Source organism: Suricata suricatta, chromosome 4 (assembly GCF_006229205.1).
Source record: "Suricata suricatta isolate VVHF042 chromosome 4, meerkat_22Aug2017_6uvM2_HiC, whole genome shotgun sequence".
In the NCBI taxonomy this organism is placed as follows: domain Eukaryota; kingdom Metazoa; phylum Chordata; class Mammalia; order Carnivora; family Herpestidae; genus Suricata; species Suricata suricatta.
In genome coordinates this window covers 57,372,895-57,394,362 of record NC_043703.1, presented here as the reverse complement: position 1 = coordinate 57,394,362, position 21,468 = coordinate 57,372,895, and the positions used below count along the sequence as shown (strand labels likewise).

At 38.5% G+C, this 21,468-nt stretch overlaps 1 protein-coding gene across 2 annotated transcripts in view; it reads right to left on the bottom strand.

Moving 5' to 3' along the window:
- Positions 1-8,453: 8,453 nt before the first annotated feature.
- Positions 8,454-21,468, bottom strand: part of CDADC1 (cytidine and dCMP deaminase domain containing 1) — a 45,680-nt gene continuing 32,665 nt past the window's right edge. For both annotated transcript variants that reach the window (XM_029936779.1, XM_029936780.1), the window contains 4 exons: positions 18,955-19,124; positions 16,992-17,181; positions 12,970-13,030; positions 8,454-11,294 (listed from right to left, as the gene is read on the bottom strand). In XM_029936779.1, the coding sequence (XP_029792639.1) occupies positions 11,221-11,294; positions 12,970-13,030; positions 16,992-17,181; positions 18,955-19,124 (495 nt within the window). In that variant the 3' untranslated portion in view covers positions 8,454-11,220. The remainder of the gene's footprint in view (positions 11,295-12,969; positions 13,031-16,991; positions 17,182-18,954; positions 19,125-21,468) is intronic.

Genomic DNA, 21,468 nt, shown 5'->3' with positions numbered 1-21,468 from the left:
CTCTCTCTCTGCCCCTCCTTCACTGGTGCTCTGTCTTAAAAATAAATAAACTATACACACACACACACACACACACACACACACACACACATATATATATATATATATATATATATATATATATATACACAAACCCAAAATCAAGAGCTGAGAAATATACTCCATCTGTTGCTGGGAGAAAATGAAAGCAATATGGTAAAGGATGTGAATATAAAAAAGGGTAAAAAATTGGGGCCATCATGCCTTCTACCATGGGAGACAAGCACAGCCAGAGATGGAAAGAAGGCATTGGAATGGGAGAGACTGGACAAAATTCAGTGAACACTGGGAAAAGTGTGACAGACACTGAATTTGCAGAATAGATTCATGTTCTGGATCTACCAATGCCCAGCAGTGCAGCTTTGGGTCAGTCATTGGGTCTGAAACTCCATTTCATTCCCTGTGAAGAGGAAATGATCACCCATAAATCATGGTGTGAAAATTAAATGAGCTGATATAAAAAGTGCTTTGCCATGAAGTGCAAAACCATGTACAATGACACAGTAAGTTTCCAGGAGAGGTGGGAGGTTGTCACGGGACAGCAGGAACACAATGGCTACTTTCAAAGACGGGAGGGCAGTCATGTGGAAGGGGGTGAGACACAAAGAGGTCTGTGTTAAAGACCCAGGGCTAATGATGGAAACGGCGGGGATGGGAGAGTTATGTCATAAAAAATAACACTTTAGTAATGAGTAGAGTTCAAATGTGACTTCAGGAGGCGGTGATTTTTCATCACTGGGGTATAGGCATGTGGAAGCAGAGCCTCTTTAGAGGACAATGGAAGGGGGCGTGCAGCCCATTCATGGGTCATTGGATTGATCCGTGGTTCTCACCCAAGGCCAGTTCCCCACGACACACACCCCCAGTGGGCATTTGTTGTCCAAATTTCTAGACGATTCAAGTGGCATTTGGTGCAGGTGGGTCAGGGGTACTAAATCTCCCGACAATGCTCAAGATAGTCCTAAACAATGGGGAATGATCCCCTCAATATGCCATCAGTGCCCCTGTTGATAATCACTGGATGAGGTGATTTCTGAGTTCAAATCTTGGTTCTGGTCCAAATATATGCATGCCCCATTTTTAGCAAATATAACCTGGCAAGCCCCCCAACCTATTTTGCCACAATGCCTTACTGCTCTAGCTGAGAAAGTACTTGACTTCAGAAGAATTTTAGATATGGTTAAACAAGCACAGTCACGATGGCAAAAAAAAATTATAATCCCTTTCTATAGTTACATTATCCTCAAACTTTTCTAAAACAGTCATAAATACACATGCTTGTATAAAGGATTATGAAAAGATTGCCAGGTACATAAATCATTGATTATTCTAGCATGTAAAGAGAGCCAACCACCTTGCTTAGAGATGCCACGTTAACTATACAGTTACTGTGCTAGCTGAAATAAACACTATACATTTAATTTACTCTGGTTTTTCTTGTCACTTAGAACATGAAAGTCTCTTTGGAGATGTCTGTTTTCTTTTCAAAAAGAAAAAAAGTCTAAGCAGTTTGAACTAGAACCAGGGTTCACGCTTTCTCAATTTGGGGGCTTGGATCAAAGCAGTAGACTCAGTAATTATTTGCTTCTGCTGTTGATGGTGCTCCTGTAACTGAGGCATTTTTATTTATTTAAAAAAATTTTTTTAAGTTGATATTTTTGAGAGACAGAGAGAGCGAGAGACAGAGACAGAGCACAAGCAGGGGAGGGGCAGAGAGAGAGAGAGAGAGAGAATGCACTGATAGTGCACTGATAGTGCAGAGCCTGATGCGGGCCTTGACTCACAACCCTCAAGATCATGACCTGAGCCGAAACCAAGAATCAGACCCTTAACTGACTGAGCCACCCAGGCACCCCACTGAGGCATTTTTACAGGATGATCTGACCCTGCATTCTGTGTCACCCTCCTCTCTCCTCAGCCCATTCAGGACCTGTGTCACCTAAAGGCAGGGGGTGGTTGGCCAGGGGATGGCCAGAGGAGCATCTTACTCTTCTTGCAGGTGTCAAACCTTTACTGGGCCACTCGCACAGACTTTGTAAGAGGAGTTCCGGAATGAATAGTCGCAGAGGCCCTGATGGCATCTGATTCTGGCCAATGCCCACGGATCAGATAGGCAGGAAGAACTGAGGCTTGTCTGGCACGTTGGTGGCAACCTTAGCCGAGAAAGGTGGAGCCTCCCCGCCCTGTAACATCCTATAATAAATACCCACTAATCAGGGAATAGTTTGGGCATCATTATAGTAGTTTGAATGGTGACTTTCCTCAAGATGTTTAAATTTTTTTGTGGGTGAGAGAGAGCGAGCAAGCAAGGGAGGGGAAAAGGGAGAAGGAAAGAGATTCTTAGGAAGGATCCAGGACCAACATGGAGCTGGAGCTCACAAACCAGGACATCATGACCTGAGCCAAAATCAAGAGTCAGATGCTTAACCAACTGAGCCACCCAGGTGCCCCAACTTTTGCTTTTTTTTTTTTTTAAAGAAAACACTTCTTTTCACCTAATACCCCAACAAGCATATAAGTTCTCCATTACATGACACTAAAGTGTGTAATTTCAGCAGAAACAGTATTCTTGAATAAGGCTACTTCAGTGTCAGAATGAACAAGGTTTGGCAAAATTTGTCAACAGAAACACTTGTTTCTGAGAGTATAGTATTTGCATTTTTAACATCATTTTTCTCCTGTCCTTCTGGATGCTTTCCAAACTATCTCCTGGTTAAGCATGGAGTATTTTTCAAGAACCTAAACCAATACAACCTTCTGGATCCACCGAGGTCAGCTGATAGTCCCTGAGAAGCATGATACCGACTTCGGGGTGAAGTGGAGAACTAGACTCATGTGTGCCTGTTTGTCAGGAGACTAGTCTTCTCGGTGGACCTCTCTCCCACTGACCTCCAGCGATACTTACGTCTGTCTCCCCGCGGGCTATAAGTTCCATGAGGGTAGGCTGTGTCTCTGGGTTGGCTCACCAGACTGCCAGGCACACAGCAAGCTCTCAGAAATATCGATCAGTGGGTGGGTCATGGGGCGTTCAGATAAAGAGCCAAGAGAACTACCACTGCTTATCATCAGAGCCAGAGATTTGTGGTATGCTCCACAGGGGCCTCACTGCTCGTGGGCTTAGCGTTCTTGAGATTGAACAGCATCAGACACCATACTGCTTTTGCATCTTCTGGCTTAACTCTTGTTTCTTTTTTTGAAACTCTGGAAACGGGCACATCAGACCATACAAGGTACTTCACGCTGCTGAGACCCCAACCCCACCCCCACTCATTAGGAAGAGCCATGTTCTCTATAGGCAAACAGCCTCCTTCCTCCACCTCAGGCCCTGGGGGTACATCCCTGGCTGAACACCTTTAGGTGTGGGTGTCAGCACTGGGATAGACCACAGCTTCTCCTGGTTCAACGTGGTCTGGATTCCAATTTCTGAAAGTGGAAACTTGCAGAAACACAACTGCCTTAACATCTAGAGTGGCTGGGAGAGAGTTATTCCAGAAAAGTCCTGGCCCATGTCCTTCTGAAAGACCTGTGCTTTCCCTAACAAATCACTTTGTGCTACACTCACCAGTCTGGCTGATTCCTATGTATCAGTAATCTGAAAAACAAACAGAACCAAGCAAAGCTACAGGCTATAACCTTTTCCCCCCTAACTTAAAATTGGAGATGTGAGATTTCAAACTGCTTTTGACTTACTTGCTTTTTGACTTGATTCTGGAAAAGAATCAGTGGAATTTGTCATCTTCAAATTTGGGGACCCACGCACAGAGAAGGCCTTAGGTGTCGTGGTGATATACACGAAATGGCCCTTACATCTGATACAGTCAGGCATGCATCATAAATACACACTTACACTCACTTGATGGTTTATGTCAGTGGCTTTCCGCTGGGGGGTGACTTTGCCCCCTAACGAACATTTCTGGTTGCCTTCTGGATGAGAGGTTGCTACTGACATCTAGTGGGTGGAGGCCAGGGATGCAGATAAATGTCCTACAATGCAGAAGACAACCCCCACAGCAAAGGGTCATCTGGCTCAAAATGCCAACTGTGTCAAGGTTGAGGGAACCTTCATCTACGGTGACTTTCTGGTATGATAAAAATGAAAGACAAAAATCTAGCAAAGCTAGTAAACTGCTCTAAAATATCAACAAAAGGTTTTCTGGAACATCATTCAGTTAGGATTCTGAAAAACTCACAGCTTTAAAACTTGTGCTTGGAGGTAAAAGATTTACTGTCAACTCTGGAAAATAAACACTATGCATTCAGTCTGCTACTGGGCAAATTTCTGAACTCCTCAAAATACAGTTTTATTATTTTTGACAGTGAAAACTTAATTTCTTCTATTTTACAAAAGTGTCCAAAGCAAATTGCACTGTTTCCATTTGGAGTGGAGAGCATTTAGCATGCAGGTGCTCAGGGACTGAGTAAATGGTAGCAATACACCTACCTGTTGGCCTGAAGTAACAGATGCCTATGTTCCAGACTCAGTAAGTTATAAAGGTGGCCTGGGCTGTAACTGAGAATCCCTTCTTAGGGTGGCTGAGGTAGCCAGCCACGACCCATTAGGACACTCCTTTCACTGTGTCAGCAAAACGAGCCACAGCATGACTGGAAGATCAGTCTGCTAGGCTACGGAGAAGTCAGAACACCCACAAAGGTTCTGGCCCAGTAAGCCTCCCCAGCTAACCAGAACAGGGTCCCCCAGGTTACAGCCGCTAGCTGTCTTTTTCCAATAGGGAAGGTCTCACAGGCTAAGGAGAATGAAGAAATCTGACAAACGGTAATAGAGTAAATGAATAGATTGACTGTAAGTCTCTCTTAAAGAGGGCATAATTAGAGCAGTCTTGGCCATGGTCCTAAGGGGCTCCCTGCTTGTTCTCTGAAACAGGGCTGGTTTGGCAGAAAGCATGAATGTTCTTTCAAGAACCCAGTACGTGGGGCGCCTGGGTGGCTCAGTCGGTTAAGTGGCCAGCTTTGCTCAGGTCATGATCTCAGTTTGTGGGTTTTAGCCCCACGTTGGGCTCTGTGCTGACAGCTCAGAGCCTGGGACCTACTTTAGATTCTGTGTCTCCCTCTCTCTCTGCCCTTCTCCCACTTACGCTCTGCCTTTCTCTGTCAAAAATAAATAAAAGTTTTTTTTTAAGTTTAAAAAAAAAAAGAACCTAGCATGTGCCCTTGGAAGCAAATGTAGAAAAGATGCGTAAGGAAAGAAAAATTTTCCCTTCCCTTCTAGATTCTTTGGCTGCTCTAAAAATTAAATTGACATAAGACAACAGGAGAAAAAAAATTTTAATTCCATATATATGTGAGCCATAGAAATATGAGACTCAAAGATGTGACCAAGCAAAAACAGCCTTTACACCTTTTATAAAGCACAGAAACAATTATTTGTGAAGACCCATCGAAGGAGTTTGGGTTTGGGGTAGCAAATTAACAAAGAAGTAACAAAGTTGTTTCTATCGCTTCTCATCCTTGCATCTCTTATCCCCAGTGATGAGGATGTTTTTACCCACCAGGTGTCGAGAGGGTGCCCTTCACATGGGAGTTTATTTCCTGCTTTCAGGGGGACAAAGGAGTGTCCCTCTTGCAGTGGCTATTTCTCATATAATTTTAATTCAATATAATCCATATGCCAAAGTGGCATATTTTTTGGAGTGGCGTGTTTTGCTTCCCTTTAGTCTCACCTTTGAAACTGCAGAAAGCTTCATAATCAGAAGCTGAGTTGGTGGATTGTTTTACTATTTCACTGAATTAATCTCTTAGTCTTGAAAATAGCTTAGTTCAGTTAAATAGTTGTGTCTCATTTTAGGAGGTAGTAATATATATAACTGGGCTCCCACAGTCAGGCCTATAATGTGCGAGAAAACAAGTATTTGTTAAGGCATTTCTATGGAAACAAAAGAAAAACAAGGGTTAAGTATTAGAATAAATTATAAACCAGCTTCTAAGCCCAGGGGCAGCCAGTCAAGAAAATTTCTAGATGTCAGGGTCAAAGCATCTTTTGCAGTCTGAGTATCTCTGATCATTGTTTAGATAAACGTTCTGAGTGGCACATACAGCAGCAAGCATGAAGATTGTCTAAACACAAGTTATTGTGGCCATTTCTCTGACCTTTATATCAAGTCATTCACATTCAGTTTATAGGGCTTTGGGGGAAAGGGGTAGTTTTGTTCCTAGTGATTCCGAGTCAAAACTGGGAGAAAATTGGAAAGGTTAATTTGGAGAGCTATAGCCAAATATTGGAAGAAACTAGAATTCAGGATCCAGTGACTTTACAGGTGGAAAATAAAACCTCAAAACTAATGAACAGCACTAGAATCTGATATTTATGATTTTTTAAAAGTGTATTTGTTTACTTTGAGAGAAACAGAGATAGAGTGTGTGAGGCAGGGGCAGAGAGCAAGGGAGAGAGAGAATCTCAAGTAGGTCTGCACTGCCAGCACAGAGCCTGAGGCGGGGCCCAAATTCACGAAACTGTGAGATCGTGACTTGAGCCAAAACCAAGAGTGGGACACTTAACCATCTGAGCCACCCAGGCACCCCTCGAATCTGATGTTTATAAAGAGGTATTACTGAAACATAATTTTTCTATCAAAATAATCACAGGAAGACTCATTTGTTTGCAAATTAAATCTAGTTTCAATAAATTTGGCTTATATACACAAATGTAGCAAGAATAACAATTGATCGCATAGGCTTTTCTAAATCTGCTTTGCTGGATTTTTTCTTAAGGAATCTCAGATTGAACTCTTAAAAGCCTCTTGAAGCTAGGAAGCCAAGACAAGGACTTGCTATCAGACTTTGCCTGCAATACCTACAAATCTGGGTTAATTCCTCTCTTCTCAAGGTCCCAAAATATTCTGAGATTCCTGAGCCTGCCAGGAAGTGACCTTCCTTACTCACCTAGTAAGGCTGCTGGGAACCCTATAAGCAAGACCCCAGGCCAACTCTTCCAAGGGGCTCTGGTGTATATTGGCTCCATAAAGTCAGCCTTAGTTTCTTAAAGCTGTCTGGTCATATCTGAGTCTATGCAGATCTCTCAGACAGGACATTCCAGTCAAAGCCTCAGTAATATAACCAATGTTTCCACGTATGCTCCTTATAAGAACAGATCCGTATCGAGCTTACTCAAATAACTGTACTGCCATGAAAATAAGAATGCTCACTAACAGTTGTTAAATTCTGGAGGCGTGAAGTAGGGAAAAAAGTAATTGTTTCAATTCTGCTTCTGAAGGAATAATTTAACAAACTCCTATAAATCATAGATAATTTAAGAGAAAAGAGAAAAAGGTTTTCTTAAACCTGGAAAAACCAAACAGTAAAAATAACAACAACGAAAAAAACAGCAGTTTCAACCCCAAAAGTCATAAAAAATTATGATCATCCTCCTCAGTTCACTCACTCCCATATTCATTCAACCCCATAGAATTAATATTGGTTCTGTCTGAATCCAGTTTTCCTATAGTTCTGGAAATTCTTACCCAGTTCAGTTGGATGACCTTAAAGTTATCAGAAACTTGTATTCCGCAGTACTTGTTAGAGTCCATTCACGAATCTCCTTGAAGATGAAGCACTTTTGGAGGAAAACTTTTATAAAACATCAGAATAAAACAATAACTGTCTGCAAATGATAAAGACTTACAAATGGCCATGCTAAAGATCTGACAGAGTTCATTACAATGCAATTGGCAAGAAAATCTTATATCTGGGAAATACAACATTTTAAGATAATAACTAGAATTACAGTGATAACATTATCCTGGGACACCTTATTTCTAGGAATTTCACACAATTTCTGCAACACTTAAAACAGATACCTATATAGACATAACGTAAAGAAAGCCTGATATTTCTTATTTAACAGTGCTTCCCATGTAATTTAACATATCACATAAACCAATTCATTTAGCATCTCCCTTTTATAACAAGAGAAAATAAACCTTTTGAGATGTTCCATGGGCCCAACTTATTTTTCCAGGTCAAAAAACTGTATTGAAAAATTGATTTTGGGTGGGCGCCTGGGTGGCTCAGTCAGTTACGACTTCGACTCAGGTCATGATCTCACGGTTCGTGAGTTTGAGCCTCGCAGCGGGGTCTGTGCTGACAGCTCAGAGCCTGGAACCTGTTTCAGATTCTGTATCTCCCTCTCTCTCTCTTTGCCCCTCCCCAGCTCGTGCTCTCTCTCTGTCTCAAAAATAAATTTTAAAAATTAAGTAAAAAAAAGATTTTGGAAAGTTTGTAAATAATATCAAAAGGTTTGGACATGACTAAATAAGATCACAGATAGTACTTAATTATCTATTTAACCAAAGTGACAACAGATTTTAAAGACAAATACAGAAGATTACATGGTTTTAAATAAAATTTAGCTCTTAGTGTTAAGACTTGGTTAAGTAATCAAATATCTGATAAAGACAACATGAAGCACAGGAAATTATTTTAATAAAACATAACATCTTTGCTTTTCAGGCAGATTATGTAAAAGGTAAAGAAAACCATTCATAATATCTTATCAAGAGCAGACTAACAGTCCAAAAAAACTTTGCCCTTTCATCAAATGAAAGAAAATTACATAAGCAAGCTATTAAAACAAAAAAATCAAGCTTGTTATTTTTAAAAACCCTTATAACAAATCAATTTTTAGCCAATGTAACTACAAAACTAACTCCCTCCCTCCCTTCCTCCCTCCTTCTCTCCCTCCTTCCATCCTCTCTTCCCTTTCTCTTTTTTCTTTTCCTAACTTTCTATGTCCTTAGTTTGTCCTTTATCTTTCTCTTTTCCATTCTGAAATAACCAGCTTTAGGACAAAATTTACTTTCTTTTAACAAAACTGTATCTCCATACCGCATACCTTTTCTTAGCTAAAACCACATCCTGGTTTCCTTGCAATAGGTTTTTTTTTTTTCCCCCTAGTAGTTTTAATTATATATATTAGAAGCTTCCTATAGTTACATTCACAGGGTGGTTCTCAACCTCCAAAGTCATCAGGGGAGCTGTGAAAACACAGACTGCTAGGCCCCACACCCAGTTTCTGATTCAATAGGTCTCAGTGGGACCCTAATAATTTGCATTTCTAGCAAGTCCCCAGGTGGTGCTAAGGCAGCTTGTCCACGGACCCCACTCTGAGAATCATTTTCTCTTGCTTCCGTCTTCCACTAGGCCGTGAGCTTTATGAGATGACGGAGCATTTCTTACACATCTCATTTCCAGGGTCTAGCCAGTGTCCTGTACTCCCTCAGCCAATCAACTAAAACTTACTGAATGCCTATTAGGTGCCAGGCACAATGTAAGCACTGGATTCATCAGTTATAAACATGTATATATATTTATATATATAAATATATCAATCCATATATTCATATAGATACATATAAATTCATAGATATATATCCCTGACCTCACATAGCTTTCCTTTTGGTATTACAGAGTAAATTCTCAATAAATGTTAAAAACTGACCAGTTGTAAAGAAGGAAATATGGCATTATCATGAATATTTTAATAGTGCTTGGAAATATCAATTTTCTATTTCCTAAGCCTAGTTTTTCCCATTTTATGTTTCTCCCTTCTGATATCTCCCTCAACATCCATACATAAACCTAGCAGTATACCAGGTCTTATAAAATATCTGATTGATTTATAATGTATTAAATGTGGATGACCTATTAGTAAAAGAACAACAATTCTAATATGAATTTATCGAAGCAACTGGGAGGATGTAAGCAAATTTCAGTATTTTCATATTAATAAGTATTTTAAAATAGCTTCACTACTGGTTTTCAAATTAGCCTTAGTTATCTCTAAGGATATCTTTCCTCCCCTCTCTCAACACTGAAGGCATTTCTCAGCTGGCTGGTATGAGGACTTTGAACTCCCAGAGCACCGAAGTGGGCTGCTGTACAGACAGGGGCAACGGCCAACATCTGGATCACCCTGGGCAGGTTCTGAGAGACTGGGTTGGGAGGCTTCAGGAGGCCAAGCGGTGCTGTGGAAGGGAAGGCAGGACCGCAGAGGCAAACCTGATTCCTCCACCGGCCAAGGGCGGGCTCTGCGTGATGTCACCTGCAGGCCCGTGGACCACGGGCTATGGGCTCCCTCCCTAACTCTAGGAAAGTACAAAACATGTGTCTTCATCTGTGGACTAATTTCCTGAAAGTTCCTCAGCAAATAAAAGTGAGAGGTTTCACAAAGAGCAATTTGGAATGCAACTTAACTGACTGGCCATAATTTTACTTTCAAGATTCCTGGTATTCTTAAGGTTTGCAAATATTTTTTTAAAAACCTTCAATTGAAAGCCATGAGACACTCTGTTAATTGTATGGAGGGAAAAGTGGGCAGCATTTATAAATGGAATTCAAAAAAGGCTAGTTTCAATATTCCAGACTAAAATATTTCTTCACTGTTAACATCATAACCAAAGTTGGCAGTGTGAATGATTTCAAGAATCAGTGCTATCAAAGAGTAATTAATACTGCCTCAGAATAGTATTTTCTTCCTGCTGCTACTCCTTATCAGTGATATAACACTCCAGTCCAACAAATCATTGTGATTTCTACTATTGGAAGATTTTTTTTTAAATAAAGAATTTTGTTAGGAATATACTTTTATAATGGGCATCAGGTCTATCAACTTCATTTTTATGATTCAATCCTAATTAAATCCTGATTATTAAAAAGCTTTAGGTATAAGTGTGAACTTTTGGTGAGACATACACTGACTTAAAAATGACCAGGTCATCATTTACTTCCTCAGAGCAGTTTAATAATTATCACCTTCACAATCTGAAGGACTTAATATTTTTTAAAAGAAATTTTAAAAATTTTAGAACTCTCTGCTGAGACGTGACTGCAGTGAACCAGCCCTTTAAAAAAAAAAAAAAAACAATTGGCCAATATAAAGCTAAGACAACGAGAAATTAACCTCAACAGGTGATTAAATTGGGCTCATTAAATGATTGCTACCTCATTTAATGCAATAAAAGACCACACCACTATATTCTGGAAAACACACAAATCTAAAATAAAAACATTCTCATTAACATCATACATATGGTAATAATAAACTAGTGTCCTTAAATTTTTTCTTCAGCTATTCACAGAATCCATCCTTACTTTCTGAGTTAACAAGGCTAGAATTTTAAAAGTGCAACAAGAACTCCCGAGGCCTCATTCCAGTTCAGACAGGACTTCTTAGCGGTTTCCAAGACACAGCTTTTTGTGTTGGTGCTGTTCTTCACCGGGGGGCACGGGCCTCAACACACCGTCTAGTGGTCAAGAGGAACTTATATCAGGAAAGTTTCACTTCAAACACATGCCTATTTGTTAAAGTCATATAGGTTGTAAGACCAAAACAGTGCTTAAATTAAAAAGGAACATTCATTTTATTTTATCTTAAAATTCTCAACTGTTGAAGAACAGACTCCAGAAAACTCACTCTGGGAATACAGTATCTGCCCTACTGAAGAGTGGATTCACTCAACTCTGAAATCTGTGCTTTGAAAGGACAAATTTATGATATATAAATTCTACTTCAATAAAGCTGTATATATTTACATATATACATATATATACACATATATATATAACATGAATTTGCAGTTCAGTGAGCAGTCACAAAGTAAATGGACATGGGACCATCACCCAGGTAAAAAAATAAAACATTGCCAACAAAGCTGAGGCTTCCCTCTCGTCCCTTCCCATTGCAACCTCGTCTTCCAATCTCAGGACGGCTAATCGCAACATGTCTTCCTTTCCTTGGTGATTTATTAGGAATAATAAACCCTAGATACAAGCCCTTTATCGATGGTAAGTGGCAAATATCTCCTATTCTATGGCTTGCTTTTGTACTCTTTCAATGACATCTTTTGATGAATAGGTGTTCTTAATTTTAACACAGATAAATTAATTCATCTTTTTATGGTTAGTGCCAATTATGTCCTTTCCCTAACAAGAGGGAATTAATAAGGGGCCCCCTCAAACACTGTTATTGAATACACATTCTTTAATCAGATCCACATATATTTTTCTTTGCATTTTTTCTTTTTTTCCTGATTAATTTTTGTAAAAGATGCAGTGCATAGGTATTTCCCCCCAGATTGCAAATAAAAAATAAACTACTTGAATAAGTAAAGCTAATTCAGAACACAGAAAATCAAGCTTTGCACAGAAACTATAGAAAATGAATTCTTTTCATAAAGACCTTTATATTTCCTAATTTTTCACAGTAATCAAATCATTGTTATTATCAAACAATTTTTATTTAGTATAATAAACTTTCATTTACCTAGAATCCAAACAGATAACATACTAATATTTAAAGATAATATTGCATAGCAATAACTAATATTCAAAATTATGTGGTTAAGGAATTACAAGATCTCCCAAAGATGACATTACATTAAAAATATCTCTGTCAATGTGCAAGTAATAAAGCTTTGAAGACGAGTAAGTAATTCGTTTATGGTAGCTGAGATGACTTGGGATTATTCAAATAACCAGAGCATTTCCTTTCTCTGACCAATCTCTGCAAATGTGCCTTTACTCTAATTAAAAAGTATGCATCCTCTAATTTGGCCTTAGAGCCATCTGTATTAATTATACACACTTTTCCTTTCTAATTGTCCAACAAGCTTTTATTTTGTATAGAAGAGCATTGTTGTTTACCCTTTCATATAAATTTAATTTATATATTCAAATTTGTGCATGATTATTTGTATTAAACTGCAGATTCTATAGGGCTGATTATAAACCAGCACTTTCCATTGAACCTAGCATACGGTCGATAAACAAATATTTGTAAACAAATTAAATGGCAAAAATCTAACCTGCAAAAAGAATATGATCTATCTACAACCACAATTTCCAACACCTGATCATTAAAACTCACTTTGTATCCTTTCTTCTTAGCAACAAAGTTAAAAAAGAACTTTAAATACTTACTCTCTCTGCTTTCAGGCTCATTTTGTTCACCCACAGAAGTTCTTGATGGATTCAGCTGCCACTGTAAAAGGGTGCAAACCTTTTATTTATATGTTTAAGAAGGATTTAATAAACAGCATTTCAGCACCCTGTTGTCAATATCGAAACATTTTTTAAAAACTAAGAAAAAAAGAGTTAGCATGTTCATACCAACCAGGCCCTGTAATGACCCTAAATGACCCTGAATAATATGACTTCCGGGATCAGAGTCAATATTCTTAGGGAAGGAACTTTAAAGATCCTTTACCTCCATTTTAAAGGTAACGAAGTAGAAGACCAGGGAAGAGTAGTGACTTGCCCACTAGCTAAGGGCAACAGCAGAACTAGAACCTGAGTCTGCCCGTGCCCAGCACTACAGTTTCCACCACAGCACATTCCATCTCCAGGTCCTCCCGCATCTGTGACAGCTAGAGAAGGCTTAGATGTAAAGAGGGAAACTTATGACCAAGATAATCTTGTCTTTTAATATGTTATATCACACCATATATCATATCTCCTCTGATTACAGCTTTCCATCTCAACCATTCAGAAAGAAATAGGGAAGCCTGATGGTTCTCAGATAGCACCAAGACACCTGGAGCAGCTGAGAAGAAAAACAGTATAATCAGTACCTCATGGCACAGCCCTTCCCTTCTCACTTGGCTAGAAATCCGCATCAGCAGAATTACCAATGACTTGACCCAAAGGGCCTCATTAGGGCACTACCTCTAGAAAGACACAATTCAGTGTGCAGTGAGCTCATCAGACAAACTAGTTAATACCACGATTCTTGAGGGGGAATGATATACAAGACAAACATTTTTCCATGTGTAAAAAAGTCTTTGGAAAGGGAGGACATCTAGAACTGGCTGGTTGCCTATTGAAATGGGATGGCTGGGATCAGGACCAGGAAAGAGAGGGCTTATCAGGGGTGGGAAATTATATACAAACTTAGAAAAAAGGCATGTTTCAAAACATGTCAAACTACTAAAATTTATTAATTTTGGCAAAGTAAAAACTAATAACCCTGAATTTATATTTAAGGATAATCATAAAAAGACTATTTATAACTTTAAGAAACTTAGAAGCGATTTACGTGCCTCACAACAGGGGGATCATTAAATAAGTTATGTCTGCAAGTTGGACTATTGTATGACTATTAAACATTATTTTTGAAGAATTCTCAATGATGCAGAAAATACAGCAACATGTTAACAGTAGTATCTATGCGTTGTAACAGAATATCGACTCTTTTTTATATCCCTTTTTTATATCCTCTAAAATGAGCATATATTACTTTCATAATAAATAAATTTTAAAAGTAATATGACCTAATAGAGAAAAATGTACATGTATTAAATAGGAAAAAAAAGCTTCTGAATAAGTGGACATGGGTCTACACTGGTAAAGTCTATTCTTGAGAATACTGTTACTGAGACCCAGCCTAGTTTGCAATAATCAGAATCACCCACCTCAAGGTGTATGGTAACATCTCAAGGAGAAAAGCAAGTTTTTCAAACAAAATTAATTTCAATTTGCTTTCATCTTAAAAAATTGAATTTTTTGGACACTCCTATACTACTCTTGATAATCTAAAAATAAGTATAATCATTATTGACATTCAAATTTAGAATGAATACTAGTTCAAGTTAGTCTCCGGTATTTACAAAAAAGAAACCAAGGCATTTAGCTAACCAGGGAGTTTAAGTCATTTACGTAAGATTGCAAACCAGGCCAGATGAGGGAAAGGAGGAGGAGGAGGAGTTAGCCATCGCTGGAAGGGGCACAGAGAAGAACGTGTGCACTTGAGTGGGGTGCTCCTGTGGTCTCGGCCCATCGGTGCAAGGGGCCTCTGACCCTGTGTCTTCCCCGCCCCCTTCTGTTTCTCTTGCCCTATCTTACATTCTTCTGACCTCTTCTTCTCTTTACAGTGAGAAAGCTACTCAAATCCACCAGTAAGCAAAATATTTCAGAATTAACTTAATCTGTCACTGTCCTGATGAGCGAGGTCATTTCATCTTTATGAAGAGATTGTGAAAAAAACTATTTCCTCCCGCTCCTCAGGAGGAATGAAGAGACAGAAAACAAAAACACAGAACTGGAGATTTCTCTTTGACTAGCTGGATGTAAACTTTTGTTTACTTTTATAAAAGAGGCATCTTATTCATCTCTTCTTTCTTTTAGGGCCCTCCTTTTCTTTTAAAAATCATGATGAACTTTAAACAAAACTGGAAATAACCAAAAATAAATGACAAAGATAAAAAAGGTAAAAGGTTATAATACTTCATACATACACAGAACCTAAGCAATATGTTGTTATAGTTCTAAAATTTTTAGTATAAATATATAAGTATATGTATACATATAGTTGACTTTTATTATTTTTTAATGTTTTATTTATTTATTTTGAGAGAGACAGAGCAGGAAAGGGGCAGAGAGGGAAGGAGAAAGAGAATCCCAAGCAGGCTCCACACTACAAGCACAGAGTCTGATGTGGGGCTCGATTCCACAAACCATGAGATCATGACCTGAGCCAAAGCCAAGAGTCAGAGACTTAACCTACTGAGCCACCCAGGTGGCCTAATAGACAGACAGTTTAAAACATATCTTTTTGGTGCCTTATATGTTCCAGGCACTCTGGACTCAAACAGGAATGTAAATTTGAATTCTATAAATAGTTATATGCCTCTTATATCTACTGCAAATTCTTGTACATAACTGTTACATTAAATGCCAGAATTATCATTAAAAATCAATAAATGATTCTGAGGGGGGGTCTTTTTGCTATATTATAGAACTTTGGGACAGTTGGTAAACTTTGATAACAATCTGTGGATGAAATTATCAACGATAATTTCTGAGTTTTGTGACCTGTATCAAGGTTTTGTAGGAGAATTTACTGTTTGAGGAAATATATAATAAACTTTGAGAGTGACCTGGCTACCATTTTTTAAAATATTTATTTTTTTATTTTTGGGAGAGTATGAGCGGGGGGGCAGTGCAGAAAGAGAGGGACAGAGGATTCAAAGCAGGCTCTGTGCTGAGAGTCTTACAGCAGAGAGCCCAATGCAGGGCTCAAACTTACCAACTACGAGATCACGACCTGAGCCAAAGCTGGATGCTACACTGACTGAGCCACCCAGTTGCCCCAACAGTGATCTGGCTATCAGGTCAACAAGTTACTCTCAAATGTTTCTGGAAAAAAAAGTTGCTTGTAGTGGTTTTGTAACTTTTCTGTATGTTTGAGATTGTTTCTAAAAAGTTTTTTAGGGGCGCCTGGGTGGTTCAGTCATTTGAGTGTTGGACTTCAGGTCAGGTAATGATCTCATGGTTTGTGAGTTTGAGTCCCACATGGGGCTCTGCGCTGACAGCTCAGAGCCTATTTTGGATCTTCTGTCCCTCTCTCTCTCTCTCTGCACCTTCCCCTGCTTGCTCTTTTTCTCTCAAAAACAAATAACGCCCCCAAAAATTTTTTTAAAAGCCTAAATAGTAATAGTTAAAGTTCTATGTTTTCATGAACTATTTCAGTACTTTTTTTTGAAATATTAAATATTAAATCCCTTCTAACTTTTCTGACTTTTCCCATGAGAAATGTGCGTCATGAGTGCATGTGTGTGTGTATTTATGTGGGTCCCTGTCTTTTGGGTAATCTAAACTATTTTCATCTCTATTTACCACTCCAAACCAGAAGGGTTAGGCAAGAGGTGGGTGAGGGATTTTCTTTTGTTAGCCACCAGATGGCACTGAAGGGTCCACCAATTCAGGATCTGTAAGGTCAATAATGTGCAACTCGATACAGGCAACACAATGTCAATTCATAAGACAGAGACCCTAAGCTGAACATCTGTAATTAGATGGGTAGTTGCACATATAAGTAACCTCAGTGATAATAGTTTGTTGAAACTATTTAAAAGCATGAGAATCACTCACTAACTTGAAATATTCAGCAGGGTATGTAAACAATATAATAAAAAGTATACTTGAAAAAAATGTTATCTACTTACTGTAAATTTGCTAACACCCTCAAGTTCCCCAAATCTCATGTAAGAGATGTCTGCTTTCTTTTTTCCAACATCTACATCCCCTGCATAGATCTGTTTTATGCCTGCACCTTTAATTAAAGGTACACACTCATCACATGGGCACTTTGTGACAAAGATCATACTTCTTTCTTCTGGTTTTATTTCTTGACACCTACAAAAAATTTATAAATATTAGGAAGTCAGCTTCCACAAGGATAGTTATATTTTAGAGAAATCTTTAAATAATAAAACTGAGCTGCTTTTAAAACAGATTTACAACATTCTAAACAATAATAAACTTTATTCTTGCCAAATTAGTGAACATATGAAATATATAAACTCATAAAATGTTAATATACAATCTGAACATGACAATTATTATAATTAAAATTCATTTATTATTCTAAGCAATTGGTAAGATGTTCAGTATTAGATTACAAATAAAAGCAGAAAAAGACACTGAAAGAGACAGGGAGGGAGAGCAAGAACAATGCTTCCTATGATAAGTAAGAACTTCGTAACACCAGAACGAGGGGCGAGAACTAACATCCTCCTTGAGAGTTTACCATAAGTGGTTAGACATTAGCTCATCACGGTAGCCAGAAGATCTAACCCTTATCTAGTACGACTGCTTACTTAATAAATGTTTATTAAATTGATAAAGTCATTCATTGATAAATTAATATTAAAATTCTGCTTTGAGTTATATTCTCTCCCTGAGAAAGGATACTTTGTTTTAACAAGTGTTTAGCTTTGACAGATTCATACCTCCACACAAAGTAAGGAAGTAAACCCGTAATGAAGAGCACAAGGAAAAGAACAGAGCAACTGTTTGCTGAGGGAGTTTAGGACCAAGGAATGCTCTCATCTGAGGCTATGAGGGTTTCACTTCTCAGTCAGCTGTCTTACATGACCATCCATTCTCCAGATCCATCTCCCCAGTTAAAACTCATTCTGTTTGCCTAGACTAGGGCAACAGAATGTTATGCATCTAGTCTATTTAAATAATACACCTGTGACCTAAGTGATTGGTAGGGTGGCTCTGTCAATGCCTTTCCATTTCCCCACTTTCAAACTCAAAGTCCTCTCTTGTCCAGCTCCAACCTACTCCCATGTGCTCCATGGTCCAGCCCAGTTGGAACACTCGTGTTCCTAAACACAAGCATTTTCCTACTTCTAGACCACTGTTATGCCTATAAGCAAATAAGCAAGGATGGCTTCCCTTCAGGTAAGCCTCTCCAATTGCCCCAATCCCACCAGACCTTCAGAACCCAGCTCAAATGCCAGCCCCTCCTTAAAGCTTTCCCCTCTCGCTCCCCCTCCATCTTTAGCAGTCCCTGAATTTCCACAGGACTTTGTGTTGGCCTTTCCCAGAGAACAGATCACCTTAGCTCAAAAGCACTCTTCTATCCCCTGCCACATTCGAAGTTCTTCAAAGACAAAAGCCATGTCTCGCTCAGTTTTGACCCCCACTAAGATCACATTCCCTTAGTGGTAATGGCTGAGAAGTGTTTGTGGAAATGCTCTAAATGAACACCAGAAGGAGGTGGTGCCAGTTATAATCTCTAACCCAAAGTATGTTAAAGAAATTTGGTTCATAATAAAACCTGTATTAATAAGTATATCCGTTCTAGATTTAGAAAACAAAGGACATCTTACAACTGAGAAATGTGGAAGACCCTAAGGACAAATGCCAAGCAGTTTTATATTGGAGAGAGAAGGAAGACAAGAAAACATAGGTTCGTTCAGCAAATTTGAAGGTGTGGGGGTCTCTGGCAATGGCCTCAGGTCAGTCAGCCCTGACCAAGTATATCTGAAATTATACTTCTAAGAATATGTCTTAGAATTTAAAAAAGAAAAGGAAATAAATTATAGCTAAAAGAAAACTAATTTCAACTAACTCTTGCTTCATTTTAAAGAAAAGACATGCAAACGAATTTCATACCTAAACGTCAAGGCATTCTGTTCCGCATGTACAATGTATCTGAATTTCCTTATTTCTCTGTCTTTCTGTTTATCATCCATGTGTGGGAAGTCAGCATACTCGGACCCAACAGGAAAAGCGTTATAACCGCATCCTATGAAGTACATGGCACCGGTTCCATCCCAGCTCCTCTGTGAGAGCGAACAAACCAACGAAGTTGAGCTGTCAGCACAGAAGGCGCTGGCCGTGCGTTCTAAAGCCTGGCATCACACTTCATGTGACTAATTCCATTTTCTGTGACCCAGAAAATACAATCCTACACACTCCTACTGCAGCATGGTTTTGTCAAAAATAAATTTTAAGAAGGCTGATCATTTCTAATGTATCATCTCAAAGCAGTTCTTGGTGTTAGCTGTTAAGTAAATACCAGCTTGTTTAATTCAGAAACTGTTTCACTTGATTCAGACATCTCTCGTCAAAAAGGTAATAAGATCCTGGAAAACAGAAACCATGTTTTATTCCTCTTTTCTATGCCCTACAGTACACCTATTAGAGTGCTCCATATATAACAGGTGCTCCATAAATAATGGTTAATTTTGTATATGCTCTGTGCTCTTCTACCGGTTAGCAAGCCAGAAATGCTGAAAATACTTTGAACAATTTCAATTATGCTGTTGTGATATTGTTGGAAAATAAAAATGCACTCTCCTTTAATATTATATTATTATATGTGTATATAATATATGTGTAATATATTTAACAGAGCTTTTTACTTACGTGGCTTTTTTATTTCTCATGGTCAATGGCATATTAGGTATTATATGAATGCTTTATCAGTTACCAGAGTGAAATATTTCATAAAGTGTAAGTATTTATAATAATTTAGAATATGCTATAAATCACTAAATTTCAATATATTATAACTACTCATGTGATAATATCAACAGATTCATTACTATGGCAGCTTGATAAAAATCATTGTTATGATGAGCCAACAAACATTTACAAATAAAATGTATCTCACTAATAATAATAATAATAATAAACTTTTCTTGAGCATTTACTAAATATCAAACATCATGCCAAGTTTTATATGTATTATTTCATTTAGTCAATCCACATAACAATCTAGACAGTAGTACTATTACTTTTCCCATTTTATAGATAAGGAAGCTAAGGCCCAGAGAGATTAAACTTGTTCAGGGTTATAAATCCTAGTGACACATCCAGAATTCAAGCCCAGGTTGCTGGACCCCAAACCCACGTCTTTCCACTTGACCAGGCTACCTACTATAGATAACTTGACTGGAAACTTAAATTCTCTACAGAGCCCCCGAGAACCACATGTTAAGCCAAAAGGCTGCTGGGCATTCACGTCAACACAAATGAGAGTTCCAGCCACAGGCCAGGCACCGTGCTAGGTGCTGGGAATACAGCTGTAAGCAAGACAGGGACTTCCTCGCTCATAACATGGAGAGAAGAACCTGTGCACATAATTTCAGCCGTGAGGAGTGTCATAAATCAGATGCACTGAATGCCGTGGGAGCTTGTGGCACCTATTCCAGTGGGTGTTAACAGGTGGGGCAGAGATGGTAGAGCCAAGGCATCTTTTGAAGGTGGAATTCATAGCACTTGGTGATTGATTAAATGTGTGTAGTAACAGGGAATGGCATGGTGACCACTGATGAAGGAACAGGTTGGCAGGGAAGACACTGGATTATTGATTGGCTAGGCTGAAAGTGAGGGCCTCATGATACATCCCGGGAAATAGTCAAATTACTTGCTATAAAGTCTACTGAAGCAAGATCTAGGCTCCCTACTCAGCTTTCAGCTTTTCAAGCGTCTCTTGATTCCATGCCCTTCAAACCCAACCCCACAACTCCAAGCTTCATCATCTCCTTTTTCTTCACTCCCTATTCATGGTCCAGCCCAACTTCATTCTTCTTATAATGTATATCTGATCAAATTATCTTCCCACTTAAAATATTCTTGGATTGCACTGTCCAATACAGTAGCCATTAGCCACATGTGATTAGTCTGAATTCAGAGGCACTGTAAGTGTAAAATACAAGATTATGAAGACTTAATACTCTCCCCAGATACACAATATTTTATTAATAGCTTTTATATCAATTACAGGTTGAAATAATATCTCTGGACATATGAATAAATAAAATATATTCTAAAGTTAATTCACCTGTTTCTTTTTATTTATTTTTTTAAATGTGGCTCCTAGAGAATTTAAAATTATGTGTGTGACTTGCCTTTTATTTTTACTGGTTAGCCCTAGAGTATCCCACTGTGGAAAGGATAAAGTCCAAACTCTCTACATGGTATAAAAATTCTACATGGTCTAATTTTTTGCTACTCTACTATACATATAGAATGTACTCTACCATACAAACTATAGTACACACTGCACACCAAATCACTTGAATTTCCCCAAATTCTGTCTCACACCCTCAACCTTTGCAAGTTATCTTCCCAGTCACACTAATTTGCTCTGCATGATGCCTTCCTATGCATTCTTCAAGA